Here is an 11,687-nt window from a genome sequence, read left to right on the forward strand (position 1 = left end):
TTTTTTTTTTTTTTTTTTTTTTTTTTTGAGGCAGAGTCTTGCTCTGTTGCCCAGGCTGGAATGCAGTGGTGCGATCTCAGCTCACGGCAACCTCCATCTCCTGGGTTCGAGCAATTCCCTGCCTCAGCCTCCCGAGTGACTGGGATTACAGGCACCTGCCACCACACCTGGCTAATTTTATATTTTTAGTAGAGACAGGGTTTCACCATCTTGGCCAGGCTGGTCTTGAACTCCTGACCTCATGATCCACTCGCCTCGGCCTCCCAAAGTACTGTGAATACAGGCATGAGCCACCGCGCCCGGCCTTAACTGGCGTCTTCATGTGTTACGCCTTTCTACCTCTCTATCTGACATTGTTTCACTTCCTTATATCAGTTTTCAAATCCTCCATTTTCCTAATAGCTATTTTTTTTGCCTCATTCCTGTCTTGATTTGTGTGGAGATCCTAAATATTTCTATTTTGAAGATTTTTATATTATCTGTTGATCTTGATGTGTGAATTTTTGTTTTGCAATTTAGACTGATAAGTCCACCCTCAAGGGCAGTGATTGTTCTCATGGAAATTCTGCATGCCCTGAGTTGTAGAGGCACGCATTGGGAGGATGAGAGTATTTCACGTTTGCTTCTCCTGGGGCATGAATGTCGTAATGTTTTCCATGCTTGCTCTTTCAGATTTGCAGGTAGTGGAACTGAGCAGTTGAGGTCTGCATTGCATGGTACAGGCCTGTGATTCCTGCATCTCTAGATAATCCTTTTCTTTTCACTTGGCTGAGAAAATTTGCTAGTTGTGCTCTGAAGTGCAGTGGTCATAGCTTTTATTATTTTCATTAAAGACTACCAGGCTTGGAAAACAGCTCCATTCCAGCTTTCTAACACGTCAAGATCCATGCCCTCAACTCCTTCCAAGCTAGTGTTAATGAAAACCACATCTTTTAGGGTGTAAGTAATTCAGCTTTAGCTCTTGTTTTCCCTCTGAGCTTCTAATTTCTTTATTTTGTTTAAATGATAGAAGGAAAACACTTTGTGACTGTCAGTCTTAGTTATGTATATGTTTTTGTTTTCTTCAGCTTTTCTCTATGTATCTAATAGAAAGGATAAGTTTTCCTATTAGTCCAGTCTGCCAAACTGGTCAGAAGTAAATGTAAGTTTTAATTTACAAACTGCTGCAATTTGTGTATTAACAAATACAAAACTAACTTGGAGGCTGAAGGACAGGTTTAGATATTTACAGTTAAATTTGTATTAACTTCAAAGTAATTTGAAAAACCTCTGCTATCTTGATACTCTTCTCTACTAGAGAATTTACATTTTGTACCAAAAGTTGCATTTGGTGTTTGAGTAAAAAAGAATGCTATTTATTTGCATGCCCCAAATATTTAAATAATTAGTTTTGGTGCTGTAAAATGGCCTGCTTTTCATTTTCAAAGTAGGCAAGCTCTTAGTATTAACTTTTAGATAGTGTTTTAAATTTATTTTTTAACAATATTTAATAGATATTGTTTTTAATTTATTTTTAGATCCAAATCAGAAGATAGTACCCAAGCATATACTAGCAGGTAAGCAAGATAGAAAGTGTTACTTATAAATAAGTATGCTGAAAATTCAGAATGAAAAAGTTGATAATTCCCAAATAATTGCACAACATTTTTTGAGCAGCCACAATTGATAAAGTCTACACCAAACCCAACTTATTAATATTTCCCATTCTAGAACGAGCATTAAATTCCATTAATCTTTTTTCTTCAATTGACTAAATTTTTGTTGGTTACCTACTCTTGTGGTACATAAGAAATAAGTTAGTGGAATTTAATAAGAGACAAATATTTATAATTACTTTGTGAAACTAAATCATAAGCTGAACATTTTGCATCCTTTATTCTGGGATGCTCAAAGGGGAAATAGTACTTTTTCAGGTTGCATTTACACCCACAAAAACTCAATGTGAACAACTGAGTGAATGCTTATTTCCACTTAGGAAGAGTTTAGGAGACAGTATTACAAACACACTAAAATTCTACATTTCCCACAGACCCTCAATGTCCCACACCTGTGTTGACAAGGGTTCTCTGAACTTGTTTAGAGAAGCTTTTCGTTTCCTACACCCCACAGTTGTGGCTTTGTGATCCTTCTGAAGTTATCAAATATTTACTGCTATGTTCGTCATGGTTTCTCCATTGTAGAGTTTTCATTTTCTTGTATTGCCTAGTATTTTTCCTTAAAGTGACCTCTTTGAGTTACATTCAACCCACTGCTATTCCAAAATATCCTTTATACACATAGATTAAATTTTCTAGGCTACACCACAACATGATTTAGTTTCTATTTTCCCCATGAAGGCACCCCATCCATTAGGAAAGCTACAGCATTTCTGTCTCCTTTATTCTTTCTGTTGTTCTTGGAAGTCTGCTAGCATAAGCACCCTTTTACAGACATCAGTTACTTTCTCTAAGTTATGTTTGGTCTCCATTCTCTGTCACTGTCTCCAGCGGAGTTGTGATAGAGTGCTCAAACACTGCAATTCTCCCAATCTTCTGCTCACCTGGAAGCATTGCTCTCCTTTTAGGCTCTGAAATCACTTGATGGTCATGTCCATGTTTATTTTCCTTACCTATTTATAGGTAGCATCTTGCAGGGTTAATGCTCAACAAATACTTGCTTAACGAATGAGTGGTTACTCTTGAAGTTCACATATGCACATATAATTCTTAGTGGTGTAACTACTCTGATTGTCCCCTTACATGATCTCTCCTCATAAAATATGCCATAATCATATCATAATCATCCTCTTTAAAAGTAATCAATTCAACTAGATTGAGGGATAGACAAGGGCATCATCTATAGGATAATATACACTGGATTTGGGGAGTATAATTTGGAAGGTTAACCCGTTATTCTAACTTTCTGTTTAGCATACTCAGAAAGGTATTCTGTGATTATTCTTTCATTTAAACTTAGTAGGCTAAGCAGACATAATTGCTGTCCTTTACTGTTGTAGCATTTACTGTATTTTCTTGTATTTCTGTTCCTTTTACATTTATATTTTTAGTACTTTTGTTGCCATTGGTAAGCCAGTGGGAGATGTTGGTAGAGCCAATTCCTTGGGTAAACACAGTGAAGCAATATATACATTTTTTAAAGCCAGAAATCTAATGGGTGTATATGTCAGTAGACTCATATGTCTATAAATACAAATCTTTTTATTGGTTTGGGAGATAACTAATTATATTAAATAAGAATGTTTCATGGTCAGAGTTGTAGGGGAAATCAACACTAAGTTTTGAAGATATCAAAGAGCGAAGGTAGGGAAAGGATGGAAGAAGTGAAATTATATATTATCACTGAAGACTCTCAATCATATTGTTTTATCTTCTCTGTGAATTAATCTTGATTAATTTGTCTTTGGTTCATTATTTTTCTCTCCCATTCTTTTAGTTGGGGGATCAGAAATAAGGAATCTGTGGATATAAAAATGGAAAAGACTGGATGTGGTGGCTCACATGACAAAATGCTATAATCCCAGCATTTTGGGACGCCAAGGTGGGAGGATTGCTTGAGGTCAGGAGTTCAAGACCAGCCTGGGCAGCAAACTGAAATCCTGTTTCTACAAAGAAATAGAAAAAAATGGCTAGGCATGTTGGTGCATGCTTGTAGCCTTAGATATTTGGGAGGTTGAGGCAGGAGGACATTTGAGTCCCCAGGAGGTTGAGGCTGCGGTAAGCCACAATCATATTCCTGCCCTCTAACCTGGGTGACAAAGTGAAACTCCATCTCTAAAAAAAGAAAATGGAAAAGAGGTAGAAATTTGGCAAATACTTCTTTTTTAGTACAACTTTGAAGGGAAAGAGGAAGAAATTGCCATAGCAAATAAATACAACATAATTTTGACAGGTTGTATTATAACAACCTAAAAATGTTATTTCCTTATTTACTTAGATCCAAATCACAGGAAAGTACCCAAACACAAAGCAGTAGGTAAGTATATTAGAAGGTGTTTCTTAAAAATGAATACATGTATGAAATTAGAATACACAATTAATTCCTAAGTATGGATTGGGTAGATGAATTGGTTAAAGTACTGCACCAGTAAATAACCTATCTTTCTTTTATTCTTTTTTTTTTTTTTTTTGACAGAGTCTTGCTCTGTTGACCAGGCTGGAGTGCAATGGTGCGATCTCAGCTCACTGCAACCTCTGCCTCCCATGTTCAAGTGATTCTCCTGCCTCAGCCTCCTGAGTAGCTGGGATTACAAGCTTGTGCCACCATGCCCACCTAATTTTTGTATTTTTAGTAGAGACGGGGTTTCGCCATGTTGGCCAGGCTGGTCTTGAACTCCTAACCTCAGGTGATCTGCCCCCCACTCAGCCTCCCAAAGTGCTTGGATTACAGGCGTGAGCCATCATGTCCAGCCTAAATGACCTATGTTCAATGACCAATCTTTACTAATCCAGTTACTAATGAGTATTTAAATAACTTAGTTTCTTTTTTTTTTTGTTTTCAGTTTAGTAAAGTTCTCTTAAGTTTATTGAGAACTTGCTCTTGTTGATAGACTAGAATTAAAGAGTTGTACCTAATAAGATGGAAGATCTGTAAATTTGTTTATAAAACAAATCTGTAATTGGGACCATTTTATTCATTAGGCAGCATAGGCTACACTGCTTCAGGTTTATGAATTTCCAAAGACCAAAAGGCCAAAATACTGTCACACACACACACACACACGCACACACACACACACACACACACAATAATTGGCTGCAAGGTATGAAAAAAGGAAAATTAATGTGAACTTAAATTTCTAAAATATTTAAAGACATTAACTTGCTAAATTCATAAACATTTCATTTTATATGAAATAATTTTAATTTTTTCATTTGCAAGTACTTCTGATTAAATGTGATGGTTCCTCAGAAATCAAAGAAAAGCACAAAGTAAATAAGTGGCTCATGGTCAAATAATTTCACAGGCAAAATTGTAAACATCCTTTCAATAATTCTTTTTTTGGTGCCACATGAATTTTCCACTTGGCAGTACCCCAGCTGCTTGTACAGTGGGAGGGAGTTTGCTGTCAGTACTTCGAGCACGTGTTTTTTGTTCTCTTCCACAGTAACTAGTGGTTCCTTCAGAAGGCAACGGATAACATCGAGAGTCTCGCTAAGAAATGAAAATTCTGTCTTTCCTTGCGTGGTCACAGCTGAAAGAAACAATAAATTGAGTGTGGATCAATTTGCATGCCAGCGTGTTCATTTCTTTTTCTTCTCTTTCCTTTACGCCCGGCGACTGCAGTTTTGCAGCTGCAGGGCCCTTAATTGAAAACAGTCCTCCAAACTCATCTCAGCTGTCCCCATCCCCACCTGACACCGCAGGAGCTCTTCCCCATTGTCTTCTCTGCAGCTCTTCCACGACTCCTGCCCCTGTGCCCCCCGCCCCATGCCACCCCCTTTGTTGTACTGCCTGGGGCCCCAGATACAACACCTACTCAGTCTTACTCAGGACGGAATCTGGGCAGTGTACTGTGTTCCTCCTTCTGGTCCTTCTCATGGGATTTGGCTGACTGCACACAGGTCCAATAGATCCAGATAGTTGCCCTCCTCATCCTCCCCATGACCCCAGTCTGGGCTTCTGAGGGGGGACTGTTTGTTTCAGGGATTGTAACTTCCCATCCAGGCCTTTCCCTCTACCCCCACCCGCCCACCTTTCTCTTGTCCCTTGGCCAAGTGACCCACAAGGTCAAGCCCAGAAGACAGAGAAGCAGCTTCTGAAGGACCCTTAGGCATAGGTCTTAAAGGCAAATATGATTCCCTTATTAGAGTTAGAGTTTGGTATGAGGGCTGATAAAATGATTAGGAAAAGGTTCTCTCATTTTCTAATTTCTAAATAACTGAAAAAATTGTTCAGATTTAGTTAAATGTTTGTCAATCACCACTGAAGGCTCCGGCACTGAAGATTTTTTTTTTTTTTTTTTTTTTTTTTTTTTTTGGGCAAGGGCAAGATTTTAAATTACAGATTCAATTTATTTAATAGAGAACTATTCAAATTTTCCATTTATTGTTGGGATAGGTTTTTTTCAGACACTGTATTTTTTTAGAAAAGTTTATCCATTTTACTTAATGATTAGACTTGTGGCCTAATGTTTATAATATTCTTTTTTATGTCTGTAGGATCTATAGTTATGTCCCCTCTTTCGTTCCTTAAAATAGTAAGGTTTTTTTTCCCTCTCATCAGTCTTGTGAAGAGTTTATCTACTTAATTAATTAAGAATCTCTCCAGAACTGCTCTTGACTTTGTTATTTTTCTCTATTATATCTCTGTTTTCTATTTCATTGATTACACATTTTATTAATTTGCTTTCTTTTACCTTCTTAAGGTGAAAGTTTAGATCATTGATTTTAAATCTTCTTTTCTAATGCATTTAAAGGTGTAAGTTTGTCCTATGTACATTTTTAACTGCCTTCCACATATTTTATGTTATGTTTTCATTATAGTTCAGGTCAAAATATTTTCAAATTTTCATTTTGATTTCTATTTTGAGTTATAGGTTATGTAGAAGCCTGTTGAAATCCAAATATTGGTGTTTTTTAGTGCATTTTTTCCTTATTGATTTCTCAATGGTGACCAGAGAACATATTTATATAATCTCAATTTTTGAAATTATTTTCTTGAGTTGGTTTAGCCTACGATATACTTTGTTGAATGTTCTGTGTGTACTAAATATATACATGTGTATTTTGCAGTTGCTGAGTATATAAATGTTAATTAAGTCATTTGTTGATAGTGTTCTTGAAATCTTGTTTTTTCCTCTTCTATCAATTCTTGAGAGAGACGTGTTGAAATTGCCAACTGTTGTTTTTTTATTATTGTTGTTATGTTACTTGTTTTAGACATGTTAATTGCGTTTCATGTATTTTGGAGTTATATTTTAGTGCATGCATCTTTAGGACTGTTATGTTTTCCTAATGAATTGGCTCTTTATCATTATGCGATTCATGTTGTTGTCTCTAGTAATACCCTTAATTTCGAATTCTGATTTTGTGATAGTAATATTGCCATGCAGCTTTTTTTTTAATTGGCAGCTTTTTAAAGTTAGTCTTTTCACAGAGTATCTTTTTTCATTCTTTTACTTCCATTGCATATTTCCTTATATTTAAGGTATACCTGATGTACAGAGTATGCAGTTGGTTCTTATATTTTTAAAAAAATCCAGTCTGACAATGCTTTTAAATTGGAATGCTTAAAAGCATTCATATCTGTTTATTTTGTTTTAATTGATACATAATTGTACATATTTATGGCATAAGTGTGATGTTTCAATATGTATGTATATTGCATAAAAAATAAAATGAGTGTATTTAGTGTATTTATCTCCTCATATATTTATCATCTCTTTACAGTAAGAACATTCAGAATCCTCTCATCTAGCTGTTTGGAAATACAGTTTGTCCTTCATATCTATAGGTTCCACATCCATGGGTTTCCAGGTTTCTATGTTTTGCCATAAATGACAGATTTCTTTTTTATGGCTGAGTAGTATTCCATTATGTATATATATGACATTTTCTCTATCCTTGCATCAACTGATAAACACTAAGGTTTACTCTATATCTTGGCTATCTTGAATAGTGTTTCCATAAACAGAGGAGTGCAGGTGTCTCTTCTTCATTGACTCATTAGTTGTTCAGGAGCATTTTGATTAATTTGCATATATTTGTAAAGTTTCCTAGTTTTACACCATCATGGTCAGAAAACATTACTTGACATGATTTCAGTTGTAAATTTGTTAAGACTTGTTTTGTGGCCTAATATATTATCTAACCTGGAGAATGTTTTATGTGCTGATAAGAATGTGTATTCTGTAGCTATTGGAGGGAATGTTCTGTGAATGTCTGTGGGGTCCAGAGTTGGTATGTTGGTCTAGAGTTACAGTTTAAATTCAATGTTTCTTTGTTGACTTTCTGTTTGGATGATCTGTCCTTTGACATAAGTAGTATTTCAAAATCCTTTACTATTAAGGTATTGCAGTCAATTTCTCCCCTTAAATTAATTAATATTTGCTTTATATATTTTGGTGCTCCAATTGTATGTGCTTATATATTTGTGATTGTATATCCTTTTGCTGAATTGACCCCTTTATTATGTAATGACCTTCTGTGTGTCCTTTTTTATGGTTTTAAATTCCAGTTCTATTTTATCTAAGTATAGCTACTCCTTCTCTCTTTTGGTTTCCATTTGCATAGAATATCTTTCTCTATCCCTTCACTTTCAGTTGTTTGTGTCCTTACCAGTGAAGTGAGTCTCTTGCAGGCAGCATATAGTTGCATCTTCTTTTTTAATCTATTCAGCCATTCTGTGTCTTTAATTGGAGAATGTATCCATTTACATTCAAGATAAGGTCCTACTACTGCCATTTTGTCAATTTTTTCAAATGGTTTTATAGTTCCTTCCTTCCTTGCTCTTACAGTCCTCCTTTGTGATTGAATGATTTTCTCTAAGAGGACATTTTGGTTTCACGCTTTTTATTTTTTTGTGTATTTACCTTGTGGTTACCAGGAGGCTGAACAAAAAATCTTAGCGATATAATAAGCTATTTCAAGTTGAAAACAACTTAACTTTGATCTAAATAAAACAAAGACTGTATATTTTAGCTCCACCCCCCTTACATTACATTCTGAATTTCTGATGTCACAGTTTACATCTTTTTATATTGCATGTCCCTTAACAAATCATTATAATTTTTTTGATAGTTTTGACTTAACTTTTATACTAAATGTGTAAGTGATTTACAATCCCTCATTACAGTATTGGAGTATTCTGAACTTGACTGTGTACTTATTTTACCAGTGAGTGTTATACTTTCGTATGTTTTTGTGTTACTATGAGTGTCCTTTTCTTTTGACTTGAAGAACTCCCTATGTGTTTCTTGTAAGGCATTATCTAGTGGTGATACATACCCTCAGCTTTTTTTTTGTCTGGGAAAAATTTTCACCTTCATTTCTGAAGAAAAGCTTTGCAGTATAAAGCATTAGTTGACATTTTGTTTTTTTCTTCAGCACTTTGAATATATCATTCAATTCTCTCCTGGCTCATTTCTCCTGAGAAATCTGCTGATAGTCATATTGGAACTTCTTAGTATTTAATCTGATTTTTATCACTTGATGTTCTAGAATTTTTATTCACCTTTGAGTTTTGATAGCTTAACTATTATATGTCTTGATGAATTCCTCTTTGGGTTGAATTTGATTGAGATGTCTGTGCTTCTTGCATCTGGGTATTGGTATTTTCTCTAGATTAGGGAAGTTTTCAGCCATTTTTCTTTATGTATGCATTGTGGCCCCTTTTCTCTTTATTCTCTTTCTGAAACTCCTATTATGCAAAAGCTTGGTTCCATATGTCCATATACTTTATTCTTTTTGATCATTTGAATGGATAATTTCAAAGGCTCTGTCTTCCATCTCACTGATTCTTTCTTCTACTTGATCAATTCTGCTATTAAAAATTTGTTTTAAAATTTTCAGCTCAGTCCTTCTATTCTCTACCTCTAGGATTTCTATCTTTTGTTTTGTTTTGTTTTATTTGTCAATCTTGCTTTTCCATGTTATTGTTTTCCAAATTTCATTTAATTTTTCTCTATATATATTCTTGTAGTTCACCAAACTTCTTTATGAGTGTTACTATGAATTGGCATTCATTTCATAGCTGTTCATATCTTTGGGGTTTGTCATTGGATCTTTATTAGTTTCTTTTAAAGGTGTTATGATTCCGTGATTTTTTGTACTTCTCTTATCCTTATATTGTTATTTGTACCTTTGAGGAGAGATTCATGTCTTCTGGTCTTACATGTGTTCTTTGCCAGGCATAGAGATCCACTTACTACCTAGTCTGTGATTCTGAAAGGGCTAGCCGGTTGTGACACCAGAGAGGTAAGACTTGTTGTGGGTTTTCAAGTGGCCTGGGCTGCTGCTGTTGCTCCAGTATCAGAGGTGGCTACTATCTGAGGTCCAGTGACTCGTGAGACCACTGGTTGGGCTCTGCTATTAGGCAGAGCTGCTGGCCAAGTACTCTAATGGCTTCTGATCAGGCCGGTCACAAGATTTATTCCCTGGCTGGGCAATTTTGCTATTTGCTATTTGAATTTGGACAGGGCTTCAGGTGTGTTCTGAGGTTAGGTGGTGTTGCTACTCTAGAGACGAAGGATCTGAGGCTACGGTCCCTAACAATGTATGATTGGGGATATGCTTCCTTCTTTGGCTGGAGCTGTGGGATGAACTTTTAGCTGAGTTGAGTGGCTGTTTGACCTCAAGCAGGACTAGCTCCTACATTTCTCCAATTGCATACATACAGATGGGAGTCTCCCTGCCTGGGTGGTGTCTTTGGGAGGACTTTTTGGCTTTGTGGAGCCACTGCTTGCCTTCCTGGGTCAAGCTGTTATAGCCTCTATGCTTCTCTGAGAACCATGGAGGTGGAAATATCCCTGCTGAGGCAGGGTCTTTGGGTGGCTTTTTTGGTTGTGTGAAGCCACTGCTTACCTTCCTGGTTAAAGCCAGTGTAGCTCTCTTGCTTGCCTGAGGTCCTTGGAGGTGGGAGTCTTCCTGCCTTGGTGGGGTTATTGGGCAAGCTGTTGGCTGTGTGGAGCCACTGCTTACCTTCCTAGGTCAAAGTGGTATAACCTCTATTTCTCTGAGATCTGCAAAAGCGTGAGTCTGTTGGATTGGGTGGGATAATTGCTCTGGATTTTTGGCTGTGTGTAGCTATTGTCTGCCTTCCTTGGCCAAGCGAGTGTGGTCTTTTTGTTTCTGAGATCCATGGCAGTGGCAGTCTCTCTGCCTTTGTGGGGTTATTGGGATGGGTGCTGAGGCTGGGCAGGGAAACAACCAGTCTAGGAGCTGAAGCTAGACTGTGCTTCCTTCCATGCCTCTAAAGGTGACTAACGCAGTTTTGCACATGTGCTATGGGACTGGCTGATATCTGATGGAGCACCGCAGTTGGCAAAGATGCAGAGGTACCACCAGGATCCATGTGCTGTTTGCTTTCTTTGTTTCTAACCGACCCCTAGGCATTCAAGTCATGTCATTTCCTCTAGTGTTCTCTCTGAAGTGAGTCCCAAGTGGGTGTTTTGAGAAGTGTCTTGGTATGCTAGAGAAGCTGAATGTCTGCCTCCTATTCTCTTTTTTCTCCTGTAGAAACTGTGAGCTTAGGGAAATCCTCTCTGTCTGGTGCCATGCCAATTTGGGGGGCGAGGTGGGAGCATGGAGTGAGACTGTTCCTCTTACCCTTCTAATTCAGACTATGTTCAGTTTTACATATCATGCTGGTGTCTCCAGCTTGTTTTCAGGTGTTGGGGTTTTCCAATCTGTGGATGTTGCTGGTTAAATTTTGTTGTGGGGCTAGTGGGTAGTGGAGCTCAAGACTTCTTACTTCACCAACCATCTTGCTGACATCACTTCTAGCATTTATATGTAAATTAATTTCTGATATTATTGACGTTAAATCTACCAGTTTCTATTTTTCTATTTCTCTCATCTTTTTTATTATTTTGCTTTTTCCTTCTGTACTTATTTCAGGTTATTTGAGCACTAATCTGTTTTTTTTTTTCTGTTCTATGGGCTTTGTAGCTCATTATTAATAATATTTAGTGTTTCCTCCAGAGATTACAGTATGGATTCTTTTTATTTATTTATTTATTTATTTATTTA

The 11,687-nt window shown here is 36.7% G+C and overlaps 1 protein-coding gene across 1 annotated transcript in view; it reads left to right on the forward strand.

Moving 5' to 3' along the window:
• The window catches only part of LOC108539172 (uncharacterized), a 14,434-nt gene extending 9,124 nt beyond the window's left edge, over positions 1-5,310 (forward strand). Inside the window, exons 4-6 of the mRNA XM_017887679.1 lie at positions 1,518-1,556; positions 3,934-3,972; positions 5,105-5,310. Coding sequence (XP_017743168.1) covers positions 1,518-1,556; positions 3,934-3,972; positions 5,105-5,310 — 284 coding nt within the window. The remainder of the gene's footprint in view (positions 1-1,517; positions 1,557-3,933; positions 3,973-5,104) is intronic.
• Positions 5,311-11,687: the final 6,377 nt, after the last annotated feature.

This window comes from Rhinopithecus bieti, unplaced genomic scaffold, assembly GCF_001698545.2.
Source record: "Rhinopithecus bieti isolate Rb0 unplaced genomic scaffold, ASM169854v2 scaffold_17772, whole genome shotgun sequence".
Lineage (NCBI taxonomy): Eukaryota > Metazoa > Chordata > Mammalia > Primates > Cercopithecidae > Rhinopithecus > Rhinopithecus bieti.